This window comes from Pteropus medius, unplaced genomic scaffold, assembly GCF_902729225.1.
Source record: "Pteropus medius unplaced genomic scaffold, Ma_sr-lr_union100, whole genome shotgun sequence".
In the NCBI taxonomy this organism is placed as follows: Eukaryota; Metazoa; Chordata; class Mammalia; order Chiroptera; family Pteropodidae; genus Pteropus; species Pteropus medius.
This window is the reverse complement of record NW_024354500.1, coordinates 17566017-17583364: the sequence shown is the minus strand read 5'-3', so window position 1 is coordinate 17583364 and position 17348 is coordinate 17566017. Positions and strand designations below refer to the sequence as shown.

The 17348-nt window shown below is 33.0% G+C and overlaps 1 protein-coding gene across 1 annotated transcript in view; it reads right to left on the bottom strand.

Moving 5' to 3' along the window:
- Positions 1–1395: 1395 nt before the first annotated feature.
- The window catches only part of TMEM30A (transmembrane protein 30A), a 36927-nt gene continuing 20974 nt past the window's right edge, over positions 1396–17348 (bottom strand). The window contains 6 exon segments of the mRNA XM_039853161.1: positions 1396–4003; positions 6331–6537; positions 8400–8543; positions 9617–9704; positions 13393–13500; positions 15620–15727. Of these exon segments, the coding sequence (XP_039709095.1) occupies positions 3810–4003; positions 6331–6537; positions 8400–8543; positions 9617–9704; positions 13393–13500; positions 15620–15727 (849 nt within the window). The 3' untranslated portion in view covers positions 1396–3809.

The window sequence follows — 17348 nt, the reverse complement described above, 5'->3', positions numbered from 1 at the left end:
ATAAGGAAGTGCTGCAATAAACAAGAGAGTAAACTAGGAACAGCAACACAGGAGGGTGACGAAAGAAAGTCATGGCATAATGGCTGTGAGGCCAGACAAGAGAATGACTAATACAGATTGGCACAGAAGACAAATGCAGAATAGACCTCTCTAGTGAAAACAGAGAATTGGATTATCTGTTATTTGGGGACAAAAACTCTTTAAAACAAGTGACAAGAACATAGGGAAGCTGACAGAGTAGAAAAAATACAAGACATGTTTCCAGAAAGTTATATAATGTTAAAAATGAGGGGATTATTAATTCCAGGAAACATAAAATTAGGCAAACTGTAATTATGGTGCACTGCTTTGCTCTACAGTATATAGTACTTTAGTCATAATGAAACAGTAGCTAATATGCTTGGTAATGAGAGATGGAGAGGTATTTGTGTTAGAGAGCTGAATTATCCGGCAACATTATCAAGATAATAATGTCTAAAACTGTTAAATCGAGCAATAGTAGAATGGGCATGTCATTCAGAAACACTAAGATAAATACCAAAAGAAACCCCTTTGGAATAAAAATGATTGTATATGGAAGGTAAAGAAAGTTGAGACAAGGACTACTACTTTTTCATCATAAGGCGTTTAGATATTTTTGACTGTATACATGTCACTTTGATAAATTTTACAGATATATAAAAGCAAATAACATCTCCATGGCCTAATTTGACTTTAGACATAATATTCATTTTGAAATTTCAAATGACATTAGGGGAAATGTGGTTTTTATGTTTACTGAATGGGACAGGGCTAAAAAGAGGCTCTAAAACACTCTACTAGATCATTCAAATTCTATATATGTGTCGAAATTCTTGAAACAGCACTTCCTTACTCTCTCTACCTTCCACTCAAAATAACCATGTTCACAAAAAATGGAATTTTGCAGCTTAACCAACAAAGGACCATACTATAACTCTAAGACAGTGTTTCCATGAAGACAGGTGGTGAACAGAATAAACAGCATTCATTAACCCTACCTTTCGGCTGCCCCCTTTCCTAGTTTGGCTTCTCATTTCCTGCATATCCTGCCTACTTCATTATTTTCACCATCTTTGCTTCTCTACCACATCTTCAATTTCTATTTAACAGAGATTTCTCTTGATCTAATAAGAAATTTAGCCCATCTGCCTATAATTTAGGTGACAATTTGTACACTTACTGGTAAAAACAAATGTTAATAATATAGAGTGTGATTCTTATACATACATACACACACACACATATACACGGCAATCAAATCTAGGCATGAAAAAGTTCAAACTTGTAATTATTGATCTTGAGCTAAAATTTAGTGCTAAACATTAGCAACACAGGGACATTGTTATTTTAGCAAGACACTTGAACGTAGCAAAATTAATTTTGTTCATTTTTATTAATACATAACATACTAACAGAAAGTTATCTTTTTAATATAATCAAGGTTACAAATAAACTTACTAACCACTAAACAAATAATATGCACTTGACTCTTTCCTTGTTTGAATAATTCTCTATTAGGTAATACAGTTATTTTTACCAATTTATTTTTAAACTGCCTTATTATTTCAATGAAAATTTCTTAGCCTTTACTTATTAAATAATTCCTTCAATTGCAAAACTTGATATATCAAAATACTTCCAGCAAGTTAATGCATTCGTCAATGCCTTCTATTTAACCTAGTTGCCTTAAAATGTAATATGATTTTTTGAAAGTTGAATATTACATCAATGTTTCCAAAAGCTGAGCATAAAGCTCATAAGAGACGTTTTCTCTCCCCGATGCTTCACAGAGGCCATATGAATGTTCCACATTCTTCATATTTACCAACAGGAATCCCTTAAAACTCAAATGGCAGGAGACAGGGAGAAACTGAAGCTATAAATGTACCTATAAAGTAGATAGAACTTCAAATATATTTTAAGATTCCATCTTCACCACAGATGAGAAAGTGCTGGAAGGGTTCTTCAACTTTTCATTAGCAGCACCTTTGATCCCCCAATTAGAAAAAGGATGCATGACAGCAATCCTTAAACAGCACAAACTCAACCTGGAAAGACTAGTAGAAACCCCTCTCCCCCAATGATACAGCCCAGAAGATCAACTGCCATGTGCAAGAGGGTCAATTATCAGAATAAATAACAAAATTCTGAAGGCCTAACAAAACAAAGAATATTTTTAGACAAAGAATACCCAATGCACTTTGAAATTTCAGGATCATCATACATTAAGTACCTCATGCAAGTAATATTCTATTAGTTAAAAGTCATTCTGAACTACAAGTTCTTTTAACTGAATTTCATGTTATACAAAACTTAAGTGTGGCACATTTCTATTAACCATTACATTATTTTAAAAAAATTAATCAAAATTGATACATTACTCAGACCTTTTGATTTAAAATATAAATGAGGGAAACCATTACAAACTCTAAATAAACAGGCATTCTTCTACACAAACATGAGTAAAAAAAAATTGCAATTTCAATGCAATTAAGCCTTCTGATTAAGACATACATTTTCATGCATGTGAAAAAAATAACTTTACATCCGAGAGTAAGTTCCATAGCAAAGAAATTACAGCATTTACTCAATAAGAAATATTAAAATAACTCTAGGTAATAGAAAATAAAATAGCTTCAATCATATATATTATAATTTATCATGTACATACACCAAAATCTCCAGAATGAGGAAATTTAATAAAGTTCTTTTTAAAGTATGTTTTAGGAATACCAACTAAAACAATTGGTGCCTTAACTGAAGAGAATGTGAATACACATTCATATATGACCTATATGAAAATTGCCCAAAATTTCTGCAATATAATATTAGTATTTAAGTCAAAACACTTACCTGCAAAATAAAAAAAGCTTGAGGTATTTCCAATGCTGAAGCAAATTTCTGAATGTTAAATACCATAAGAATGAAAATGGTCTCCTTTGAACATTTACATCTGGGTTACAGCTGAGGCAGAAGATAAAGGTCTGCCAAGAAGTTTTCCCATCTCACTTATATTTTTTTGTCCCTTATGAAGTGTAAGCTTCAAGGGAAATGATTGCAAGTAAAAATATATCAAGTGAGTTGGGGTTCCCGACTGCAACATCTTGACCAAATGGAAAGAGGAATTTAAATTCTCCTATCTGAGTCCTACTTGACCTCTTCAGATATGAGCACTAAATTTCTATGCTAGGCAAGGTAAGCATATCCTTTGAAATCAAAACTAAGCTTGAAAGAGAACTGTACTGAAAGTATTAAATATGAACCACCTCACCAAAGATGGCACTTTAAGCCTTTACACACGACACATGAAAATGATGAAGTGTTTTATTTAGATTTGGTCTTTCTTCATCTTTTCATAACTCTGAATCCCGAAAGGTTAAAAAGCTGTTATACATCTTATAATCCCTTTCTTCACACAATAGTCACATATATACAGCACGTCAATATAATATTATCAACACAGCATAAACATTTAAGCAGTAGACGCATTTCACATGAAAGAGGCTCTATGCATCATATGGCCTATCCCAACAAAAAGCAAACATTAGAATGCCATTTCAGCAGTTAGAGTGCTAATGTGATCAATATAGCTAATCCGTTTTATACCCGTCACATATTTTCATAAGTCATCCATAAGGAAGAAGCAAAGGACAAAGACTGTTTTTTAAATAAAAAGTTATGTGCCAACTTCAAAAATGACATACTAACCAGACATCGGCATTCAAAAGCTAGGTTGAATAGGACTGGCCTTGATGCACATGCGGTAAATTTGTTTTCAGAATATAAAATTAAATGGTAATGTCAGCAGTATTACTACTGTTTCTGTATTTATGATTAATTACTAGTAGTACAACTCCCAGAAGGAAGGAGATGGATCCAATAGCGATGTAAGCAATCCCCAAAAATGGATTTTTTCCTCCCATCCATGAAATAGTGCTTAAGATCATCCGTTTTCGTCCATCAAAAGAATGTACAGGGTAATCTGAAGAGTGTATAGGAAGATTTTTCCAGATCCAGTTACTTGATTTTTAAAATACAACTTAAAAAGTTGGCATTTAATTACCTGTAATTCAATTGTATAATTCTATGATATATAAAATAATTATATAATTAATATCTTGAAAGATTTGTTTAGCAAATTAAACATTCGCTGTAAAAGCCAATATAGTTTGCAAGCAAATTTCATGGTTAAATCAACTCACTACTTTTGCTCATTACATAGGAGGGGCAAAAAGCCACAAAGAAATGTAATGCGAAAAAATATTTCAGATGAACAGCAATGAAATCCACAGAGGAAAAGGAGGTTTGACAGACCAAGAGACAATGAAAGAATGAAAGAATGAGAGGTCTCTGTAAACTCATAGAGCATGTGTAGCAAGAGTGTAGTTATGGGAGTATAAGAAGACTCTGAGCATGGGGTAAAAAAGCACGATACTGAAGATTTAACTTGCTGATTTGGAGTAATGATAAAACTCATGGTGTGACACAGGGAAGTGATGACTAAAACAGAGTAGAAGTGAAGGGTGTATTTTTAAAGAGATTTAAGAAATGGGACACCAGTGTATTGGATGAGCTATCTACATGGAGCAGTTCTAGGTAGGATTTTAGCAACAGTCAGGGCAGAGAAGAAAATAGAACCAAGTCCTTATGTAGAAAGTTTACAATCTTTTCAAAAAGTGTCTTTTGAATCAAGTATTAGGCCCATCTGTTTCTCTGGGCTTCTGCAATTCTCTAAATGACTCCAAATGGCAGTATCAGCTCAACCAGTTTAAGTAGATTTACACTGATTGAGGTAGGAATGATTATAAGAGCTCTAACTAACCCAACACTCTGGGAAACGTAGTCTCAAATCACCATGCTAGAATCTCTCTGGATAGTAAACCTAAAAAACAGACTTCTGCTTAATTCAAATATCTAGTACTCCCCTTATACCTAATTTTGATAGTTAATCTTTGAGGTTTTGCAGGCCCAAATTCCCATCTTGTCAATCTTTAAGATATTCCGCATTCTCCTGACAGTTCCCCTCTCAATGCCTGGGAGGCAAACTGTCAACCAAGCATTCCTGGGTGCTTCACAGCCTTTTCTTTATTATACTCTAGGCTTCAGGTTTGGATACTGTGACATAGCTGCCCTTTACTTTGCCTATAGCTTTAGGATAACATTCTTTTCTACCAGCACCTGAACTGGATCTGTCTGTCCAAAATTGCTATGTGGGGGCCACTATCAATCTGTCACTATCAGGTCATACTCAGTTGTATATTGAGGTGCAAAATCAAGGGACTAAGGATCCAAAAAAACCATTATTTTGAAATGAGGGCTACTAATTTAACCATTTGTGAATCCAATATAAAACTAAAACTATATCCTTATGGCTAATTTGGATTATGAAAAATCAAAAATGCAAAGATCAGCAGCAAACATTTAATATCTGAGAAACTTTTCATTCATAAGATATACAAGCAATAAACTAGAAATTAGACAATGTAAGGACTTTGTTTAGAATAAAAAGTAGTGCCCAATATTTCCGTCTTAGGAAAGACTGCATCTAGGCTCATATAGATTGGTTTAAACTAGCTAGAAATGTAGCCTATAGTGGTGGTTGATGGTAAAGTCATGACCTTTGGAGTCAACACCTTGACCAGGAGCCCCAACTCTTCTACTTATTTCCTATGTAACCTTGGTTAAGTTACTTAAAAGTTCTATATCCTGTAGTCTTATCTACATATACATGGAGATGATAACTCCATCATAACGCTTGAACTAAATAAAATAATTCATGAAAAGTACTTAGTACAATGTTGACATATAGTCAGAACAAATAAATATTTTTCAGCTGAAAAGAACATCTAAATTATTAATGTGGCACACTACAGCTAATGATAAAAATGTTTTGGTACTATGAACAGAGCAATAATTAGAAATAATGTTGATAAGAACTAACACATCTGATTTTCAATATGGAAAAATATATATTAAGACAGCCCAGTACCACACTTATATAAGAGACACTCAACGGCCCTGGCTTCAAGCTCAGTTACAATCTCCCTTGTAAAAATATCAAGTTCACTAGTAAATTTAGCATCTACATTTTAAATAATTTTACCAAATAACATGCTTGAACCCTAGTAGGAAGTATTTAAAAAATGTAAGACATTTCTGGAAGATATAAAAGATACTTTCTCAAAAATTCTTATTAAAATGCAGAGGTCAAAACTAAAACACAAAGTAGCATACCACATAACTGAGATAAGGTTGGACTACACCCCTTTCAAATTCTATGAATCTGTGCACATGGCCAAAAAAGGATACTGTATGTGATATTCAAATAGTATTGTCCAGCTGGTAATGTTGGATGTAAATCACTTTTCCGCTCAATAAGACGATATAACTTACGAAAAGTAGGTAATGCTGCAGTACGCATCCAAACAATAAAATCCTCATTTATGAACCCATTATTATCTTGGTCAGAATCCAGCATGTATACTGGTTTAACCCAGTTTACTGGCTTTGTTGTACCTGAAAAAGGAGGGGTGGTCGGAGTGAGAGAGATAAAATGTTCAATTCTATTAAGAGTTTAACTGAAAATTCACACTCTAATAAAACAAAGATATGCAATGCACATTCTGAATATTTTTCTTATTTTCAAAGGTATAAATATATTTACAGTCTAAGGAAGTCTTCAAATGTAGAGAGAAACCAATTTGTCATGTAATAACATAATTACAAAGATTTGATTGCTATCTAAATTAAGAGAATACTGAAAGTAGGCTTTTGAGTATATACCGAAGGCAGATGATTTAACGCAAAGATATAATGGTAAGAAATGTTATACTGTAAAATTAAGGAGATATAAAAACAAAAATAAATTTAGATTTATAATAAATAATTGGGGTTTAAAAGAAAATTTGCTGTAGTTTTGAAAGATTATGGCTGAGTAGTCCATTGCACACATGTACCACATCCTTAACCAATTGTCTACTGCTGGGCACTTTAGGTTGCTTTCATATCTTGGCTATTGTAAATAGTGCTGCAGTGAACATAGGGGTGCATATAACTTTTTTTGAATTAAGTGTTTTGGCTTTCTTCGGATAAATACCCAGAAGTAGAACTACTGTGTCATAAGGCAGTTCTATCTTTAATTCTTTGAGGAAACTCCAAACTGTTTTCCATAGTGGCTGTACAATTTGCAATCTTACCAACAGTTCATGAGGGTTCCCTTTTCTCCACATTCTCACCAACATTTGTTTGGGGATTTATTGATGATAGCCATTCTGACAGGTGTGAGATAATATCTCATTACAGTTTTAATTCACATTTCTCTAGTCATTAGTGATGTTGAGCATCTTTTTATAAGTCTATTGGCCATCTGTATGTCTTCTTTAAGGAAATGTCTAGTCAGACTGCCCATTTTTAATTGGATTTTTTTTTTGGTATTGAGTTGTATGATTCTTTATAAATTTTAGATATTAACCCCTTATCAGATGTATCATTAGCGAATTATCTTCTCCCTTTCAGTAGGAGTTGTATTTTCGTTTTATTGATGGTTTCCTTTGCTGCTGTGCGAAAACTTTTTAATTTGATTTAGTACTCCCATTTATTTTTCTTTTGTTTGCTCTGCCTGAGGAAATATATCAGAAAAAATATTAGTAAGAGAGTTTGGTGTGCATATATACAATGGAATATCACTTGGCCATAAAAAATAAAATCTTACCATTTGTAACAACATGGATAGAGGGCATTATGTTAAATGAAATAAGTCAGAAAGAGAAAGACAATACCATATGATCTCACTTACATATGGAATCTAAAGAACAAGATAAACAAAACAAAAACAGACTTATAGATTCAGAAAATAAACGGATGATTGCCAGAAAATAAACGGATGGTTGCAGGGCTGGGTGAAAAATGTGAAGGGATTAAAAAGTACAAATTGGTAGTTACAAAATAGTCACGGGAATATGAAGTACAGCATAGGGAATATAGTCAAAAATGCTGTAATAACTATGTACAGCACCAGGTGGGTGTTAATCAGGGGGTTCGCTTTACATGTTATATAAATGTCTAACCACTATGCTGTATACCTGAAAGTAATAAAAAGAAAATGACAAGAGGTGAAATTTGTGGAGGGGAGGGGAAAGAGTATGGCTGATATGCTTATAAAGAAATACCAGAGAAATTCAAGATTAAAAGTATATACTTCCTTTAGAAGTTTAGAACATTACAACAGACTACATATTTTACCTCACTGTATGAAGTTAACAAGAGTTGTTTTTAAAAAGTATAACTTTCTTAAGATTCTAAAGAGAGAAAATTTTAGGTACTTTATTAAAACTCTTAAGCTTATACTATGTTTTAAAGAGATATTAGTAATATTTTACCTTTAAATCGTTCATCTAGGGGGACTTCTCCAGGGGGATTTCTGAATTTCACATTTTTATCTGTCCACCAAGCAATACCTTTCTTTTTCAAAGGAATAGATGTCAAATAAGATCCATTGCCAACCAGAAACAATTGTAACGTATCTAAACACAAGAAAAGGATGATCTTGCTAAATACCTATTGAAAATACACAGTACCTGCTTTACTCTATGAGATGAAGATCTGGTATTTGCTCATCATATAACAGAGTAGTTATATGATGTACATTTGCTCTTGCTTATTCATGTTAACTATTATATATAACTATTATATAATAGTTAACTAAAATTAACTATTTTAACTTTATAATCCAGATGGACTTCTCTTCCCTCACTACAGTTCTAGGTCACTTCCCTATATGGCTAGCTGATACGTGATTAAGGTCAAATGTTTTAATATTAACCCAAATGAAACAATTTGCAAGGTATATCTGCCTCTCCTCCTTTCCTTTAAAAACCGCACTCCTAAATAGCTTATGGCTTATCCATTTCTCTATCTGTACTGTACGTCCAATACGATAGCTAGTGGCTACAAAGCTACAGAACCTTTGAAATTACACTGGCCCAAATGAATATGTTTTGTAAATCTATAATATGCATCAGATATCGAAGAGTTAGTATAAAAGATAGAATATAAAATATCTCATTAATAACTTTTAGACACTGCATATAATTTATATGCTGAAATAACATCTGAGGCATACTAGGTTCATTAAAATATATTATTAAAATTAATTTCACTTTTCATTGTTTTTAATGTGACTACCAGAAAATTTAAAATTATATACATCTCAGATTTATGGTTCACATTATATTTACGTCAGACAGTGCTGCTCTAAATGAGCAACTATAGCTTCTTTTTAATGGTATAAATATTCAAAGTTGATGGGAAAGGTAGCCTGGCTTTTATCATACATGAAAGAGGAAAGTTATTAGCAAAATGCCTCTGCTTCTTTCTTCCCAAAAACAGAAATTTATTTTTAAAGTATAAGAATTCCCAAAAGTCACAAAGTATTACAATACTCCACTAAATTACTAATTGATATATTTATTTTAAGGTTGCTGAATTTCTCAATTTCATTCATGTTTACTAGACTATCAAATCTGTAATAAGATTATACAAATTTTCCTAATGATATATGCATATATCCATATCTTTCTTTGTATCTATATCATACCATTAAACATGCTGTTGGCAATAGCTCCACAAGGAGCAACTGGTTTGTCTTCATTTCTTCGATAAGGCTCACATTCCTTACTGGGATTCTGATGTTTAGAAGGAAAAAAAGAGAGAAATTTATTACCCAGGCCTCCGGGATAACTACGAACTAGCCCTAGTCACTAATAAAAATTCAATTCCTACATGCTTCTCACTTGGCAGTGCATACAAAATGAGTCTGTATTATAAATAATGCCACATTTCAATATCCAAATATATTCCTCAATATTACTGTATTTTTAACGTAACTTTTCTTTGCATATATTTTGCCATATAGGCTTACATCAAATTGACATTTTTTGATTTTCATATAACACAGAAATCATAACACAATGATTTTTCTGCCCAAGAAAAATAATAAGCAGTCTACTAGCAATCCAGTTGTAACATAATGAAAGGAATCTTAAACTGGAATTAAAGAGACTGGAGGTTCTAGTTCCAACTGTGTACTACGTGCATTTGGGCAAGTCTCTTGATTTATCTGCATCTCACTTATAAAATTAACATGTTCAACTAGATAATCTAAAATTCTGTAATTTTGAGTTAAATCCCATATCAAGAGAAAGAGGGAGGGAGGGAAGGAAGGAAGGAGAGAGAGGGAGGGAGGGAGGGAGGGAAAAAAGGAGAGAGAGAGGGAAGACTAATTCAGATTCCTAAATATACCAATCTTCTATAAATTGTGCATTCAGGTACAAGGAAACTAAAAGTGCTGGTAAGAAAAGGAGCATCTGCCTATCCTCCAGATTTGATTTTGACTTAGTCCCTATTGAAGATCTCAAGGAGATATAGCAGTTGCGGAGTTAAATGGAGTTCTACCAAGTTTGAGATTAGATATATGTCTGAGTTGTTCTGGGACTCCAAGGCCACATTAAGCCATATCTCAAAACACATAATCTTTAATATTTGGCTTCTCAACTTTTTTGGTCCTTAAGCCATTTAGATTTATAAAGTCAGTACTGTGAGAATGTGAATGTAGACAACATATAACTAACTGGTTTATTACTATTTGAATGTTTTGATGAAAACTGTGATTTTGAAAAAAAAGTTATTAAATTAAATAAACTTTTAGTAGGCTAAATATATTCTAGCCACTAAATTCTTACGCAAGTTTTAAAAGAAAGGAAAATATTATTTACTACTTATGCATCGGGTACTGAACTAAGCAATGCTAGGTACTCTGCAGTAAATAACTGGCTTAGGAAAGCCATTTAATAAGTACCTAATATGTACCATGTACCATGCAAGGTGCTAGAAACAGGAAAAAAAAAGTGAAGTCCCTGCTTTTAAGTGGCTTACAATGTAATACAGGAAATAGATCCATATACAACCAACGATAATATGAAATAAGAGCCATGATAAAGGTGTCTATATTCATTCAACATTATTAAATGTGTTCCATGTGCTAGGCACTAGCTAGGCACTTGGGTGTATGGTCAATAAAGAAAGTCATGCTCCTTGCCCTCATAAGTTTACAGTGTAGTTGGGAAGACAGAAAATAAATAAGTAAACAAATATATAATTACAAATGGCTATAAATGTTATGAAAACACTATGCGAGTAATTAATGGGGGGAGGTTGGGGGAGCTACTTTAGAATCAATGATAAGAAAAAGTTTGTCTCTAGAGGTAGTATCATATAAGTTAAGACCTAAAGAAGAGTAGGAGACAGCCATGCAAAGAGCAGGCAGAAGAGAGTTTAAAGAAGAGAGAGCAGTACATGCCACTGAGAAAGAACTTGATATTTTGAGAAGGTAAAAGGTAAATGTGTTAGAGTATAGTAATAAGGTGAATAACATATGATGAGATTGGACAGTTACGCATAGCTCAGATCATCCTGAGATTTTACTCCAAGTGCTAGTAAACCACTGAAAGATTTTAAGCAGAGAGTGATATTTATTTTTTTAAAGAGCACAACAGCAGCTAGGCAGAAAATGACCTAGAAAGGAAGGGCAAGAATGGATGATGTGGAAAGACAAGTTTGTTAAGCAAAGTAAGAAGTGATTTAGAGTATGAATAAAGTAAATACATAAAAAAGTTATTCCACGTCAAAGGGCACTACAGAAAACAGCAGGCCTTCAGATGAGACGATCTTTAGAGAAAGGCAAAAACCACATTCTAAACAAATAAAATGAAATGCCAAAATGGGCAGATTACTTGTGTCACCAGGCAGGATTAGGGAACTACTTTCAAGGCCCAGGGCAGCCAGACCAGGTACATTAAAGATAGAATATAAAACAATAAAGACTGGAATGGTATGTTGGTATCAGACTGTGAAGAGTCTTACACAAAATGTTAAGTACTTGGACTTCTTAAAATTTTTAAGAGTCACATGGTCTTAAAACTCATAGTTTAGGGATCAATAAATGACTGCAGGTGAAACCCAGACTAGCTTCTATTTTTGTAAATAAAGTTTTATTGGAACACTGCTATAGCCATTCATTTATTATCTACAGCTCCTTCCATTCTACAATGGCAAAGGTAAGTAGCTGCAACAGAGACCATATGACCTACAAACCTGGAAATAATTATCATCTGGCCCTTTACAGAAAAAAATCATCAACCCCTAGTCTAGTCTAAAAGCTTTGCTTACAGTTTATAAGAAAAGAATCAATCTCAGCCTCTCTTGCACTCAGTGGAGAGAGCTTATATCTAAATAAAAGAATTGTAAATCCACCACACCACATCTGGGTCTTCGAACATAACCTATCTACAATCCCAATCAACAAACTGAGAAAGGCTTAGGGACTTGGTGTGTCTCTAGGACATCACCTTCTCTGGATGTGAGTTCTAAAACTTAGAACCCAGAGTAAACCCTACATGGATTGCAAAATATTATAGGCCTAACCAGACTCTCTACATAGACTTGTTATTTCTTCAGAGCCCAAACATCAGGAACTAGCAATGAAACCAGTAAGGACAGCCTAGGGCAGCTATATGCTTACCAGGACCATTCCGGTCACAATATGATCTTAAATTGCATTCTAATAGATTCACCATTTCTAAGAAATCCTAGACTGCTCTGGGACTCTGAAGGTTTATTGTATTGGTAACAATAACATAAAATACTTGCGCAACAACCACTACTATGAAAAGTTGAACAACAGTCAGGAAACTAAGATCCTCTAGTCCACAGATTCCCAAACCAGGATGGGCATCAGAAGGGGAGCGTCTTAAAAATAGGTATTTTAGAGCTCCACTCATCCAAACACTGGCATATGAGACTCAGAATTCTGGAATCCATATATTTTCAAAAAGCTCCTCAGACGGTTTTTCAGTAATCCACCCTTTGGACTTTACTACTCTGGTTTCTCACAAGTTAAAAAATGAAGAGAATACATGTTCAATTCTAAAACACAATCTCAGAAATTAAAAGTAGCTTATTTAGATACTCTTATCTAGTGTAATAATAATGAACAAACCCAAACAGAACAAAATATGTACCCAGAATGCTAGACTCATCGAAATTCCATTACAAACTGATTAAGAAAGCAAAAATCCCAATGACACTACTAGAAACAAGCAGTTATTAATGTGTCTTTTGGCTGTAAGAAATCATTAATCTGTGTAAATCCCAGAGGAAAAAATTTAACTAAAAATCCTCACTAACAAACTATAAATGGCAAGTAACTCTTTGATTTCATCTTAACGACATTAAAATTAACATTTCTAACTAAACAATAATCACATGTTCTTATTTCACAGATACCACATTTTCATATTCCATCATTTTACTTACAAGTAAAGCACTAGAATCTCCATTTAGTTGACTATCATCTCGAGATTTCACGTAACGACGATGGTTTTGATAAAAATTAGACAGTCCATAATACATAAACACATTGCCCTAGAGAAATAGAAAAGGAAAAAATTCCATATAAAACTGTTAAGTATAAAACTATGTCATACACACATAAAAGCTATTAAATTTTAGACTTTACTAGTTCAGAATTTTTGAAAACTTAAAACAGGTGCTGGAGTGAATTCTACCACTACTTAGCAATCTAAAACAGTACAAATTCTAAGCAAGGTTAAAGAAGGTATGTTACAAAAATCTAAGCGTGAACTCTGAAAATATCCTTAAAGGCTTCAAAGAAGTATTTGTCAGATTATTTTTAAAAACCCTATTCTCATCTACTTTCAATTTAAATTTTTTTCTAAACCCAATTAACTTTTCGGAGGATAATGGTCAAACCTTCATTTACTGCCCAAATAATTCTGAACTTGAATTGGGACACAATAAATTTCTCCATAGGATACTATGTAATATTAGTAATTAATAATCAGTAAATTATCTCAGATAATGAGTCACTATGTAATAATCAAAAAAAGTATTTTAATGTGTTCAGTGAAGCCACTTAGAAATAACTTGGGAAAGATTTTTAGAGGTAGCAAAAACATGAAGCTATTTTCTCCTTTATGGTTACTACCTCTACCATCTATAAGCTATCCTCAATTAAAAGGAATTTAAGGAAAAAAGGAATTCAATAACATTTTAAGTATGCTTTACTTAATTTGCTATTTTCATATATATAATCATTTATATAAAGTTTGATTTTCAAATGTCAGGTTTATACAAATTTAACCATGCTATATAAAAACAACGCTTACATGGAAACCACTTATTTATTTACTTATTTTGGGTTACCAAAATTATATCACAGAAACAGACAAAGAACACGCTTTAAAAAAGAGTATCATTCTCAATTAAAGAGTACAGTAAATTCAACTTACAAACTGAAAAAGAGATCCTTTCAATGAATACTGAGACAAAATAACTTACTTGAAGTTCTCTGCAAAGGCTTTAGTCCAATTCAAAGTTTTCGCTTGTTAAAAAACACATAGCCCACAAAAGAATGAATCTGAAGGTGATCACCTTTGCAGAAGAAAAGTTCTGAAATAACTGTTTTTTAATGGGGGAGGAAATTAATGGAGCTTTCAAATCAATACAAGTCTCTTTCATGTATTTAATTCTGCCTGTCCTGACCAAAAAAAAAAACTTAATGCAACTTTATAGTTTGTTCAGCACATTGAAAAAGAATAGAATTTGTATGGTTGTTTAAATGTATATGTTATTTCTGCTGAAACAAAGTAAAAAATTAGTTTCTGTCTTGTCCCAAATTTTTCTTTCTTTTTAAAAGCAATCTTATGTTCTTTTATTTTAGTGCAAGAGCATCTACAACCAGTAGATGGCAACCATCTGCCAGTGAGTACAAATGTTATAACTACCCTTAAGAAAATTCTACAATATAGAAAAATATAAAAAGATGTCATGTATTAAAGCACTTTTGCTCCCTGAATAAAACAATAATTTATAAGCTCAATTTTCAGATAAAGAGGAGCAGATATTGGTCTTGCCATCCCTATTTTGAATTTGTGTCCTTTAGCATCTGCTCATTTTCTAAGAAAGACAAAGTAGTGTGAATGCAAAAAGAATGACAAAAAAAATGTGAATGCAGACCATACAAAAAGAGATGTTCTGTTTATCAAAACATAAAAGATCAGTAAGTTTTTACTAAGTGTTTGCTTTATGGTAATGGTTCATATCTGATAGAAAAATGGTACAATTAATTGATAGTTGAATTAGTATTTTTTTCTAAAGTAAAATTTGTTTTAGTATTAAAAGTAGGCAAAACAATTTGAACAATAATTTTTAAAATCGAAGTAAATGTAGATATAAACTTTATCAAAATGGATTTGTACAATCAAATTTCCAGTGAGAGGATAAAATACGATATTTTAAATTTAGTTTATAAAGTACTAACTAAAAAAAACTAATACACAAAGTTAATTACCAGACAGCATAATGCAACAGCCAAACAAAACAACCTTCCTCAAAAGTACATGGACTCTAATAAATTAAAATGACTTCTCTACAAAAAGAAAATAACTAGTAAAAAAATTAATACAATATCAATATTTTTTTAAAGTGCAACTTTTCTAACACATTACTTGGGAGTACAGACCTCAAATGACTGTTCCAATGTGAAGTTAATGGCACAAACACATGGTGTCACATCTGGAGACAAACATTTATTGCAGGGACTGGAAGGGTCTATTCCAGTATAATCAATCTGCAAGAGAAAAACAGAACTAAGCACTTCCTTGAAGAAACCACTTTCACACTCTAAAATAACTTGCTATTAGAGAGAAAAAATGAGTCCAATGAAATAACCTAGAGCCCAGGAAAAAAAATTGTCAAAAGTCATCTGTTTATTTTGACAATTTGAGTAAAAACTGGAAATGCTCGTATGTTATTCTACTGGCTCATCTTTCTAAGTAAATTTCTCTCTCCTTTTTACCAAAGGGAAATCATTTATGCATCAAAATCATAAACATAAAATTCAAACTGCAATAATGTATAAAGATTTAAAGATCTATAACATCTAAATAATTGTGAACCAAAAAAGGGGTTGTATAATAAACCTGACAAACTCAGGAGGGCCACATGGCAGGACTTAAAGCTCAGTGACCAAAAGTAGCCACACAGGATGATCTGATCATAAATCCCTAACTGGGCAAGCCATGGCAGGTGTCACTTCCCAGGCCTATAGCTTCTACAGCAAGATCGATCTTTATATTACATGAACTCTGTCCATTGTTCTTATGCATATAGGTTGTCAGAGTAATTTTCTTTTCCAGCCCCCTTGAAGACATAACCACAGGCAGTAGAGCACAAGACCACGAGAGCAAGACACCACAGAACCCCTCATTTTTATCTTGTTCCTCACATACAACTCCTATGTACTGTAAATGTTAAATTATTAACTATCCTGTACCCACCAATGTAAAAGTATATTTCTCAATTCTGCATTTTATCCAATTCAAGAGATTTCCCCAATTTGCTTTCTCCAATCTCTTTAATCTACCATCAGTGGATTTTCCATAACCTTCCTTTATGTTTTCTCCCTTGATTCTAAATGCAGAAGAACTGCAAAAAACTGCCATTCTCCATGCTTCTGGGCATGTCCTCAAAATTTGGCTCAAATAAACTCCTATTAAGACTCTTCTATAGGCTGGACATTCTTTTGCTGACATAATTAAAATACTGGATTAATACAGTGATCAGTTAATCAGTTATTGCTTTTAAATCTTCTAAACTTAAAATACTTTTCAGTCACCTCAGTTTTCTATGGTACATTTTCAAAATTAAAAAAAAAATCTATTAGGTTTCTCAAAGGCTAACATTTAAAAAAAAAATGTGGTGTTGTATAATAATGTTTTTTTCTTTGTCCTGGGTTCCCAGCAGGGACCTTTTAAAACCGTTGGAATTTCCTCTGTAACAGGAATGTTTTCGATAAGTTCCCCTTGATTCATAACAGAGTTTATGCTAACAAGATGGCTCAAGAGGACACTGGTCACCAGAAAGACTAGATGTGATTAAGGACTTTGGCCCAGCCCAACCTCTGAGGAGATGGGGAAGGCTAGAAATATAGTTCAATCACGTGGCCAATACTTAATCAAAACTCTAGATACCAGCGCACAGAGAAGCTTCTGGTTAGTTAATCTACTGATGTGCCAGGAGGGTGATGTGCTCTGCTTCTTCAAGGAGAGGGCATGAGGCTCTGCATTAAGGACCCTTCCAGACCTCTCTCTTCATTTAACTGGTCCTAATTTATATTATTTATAATAAAACTGTAATTGTAAGTATAGCACTTTCCTGAGTTCTATGAGTCATTCTAGCAAATTATTAAA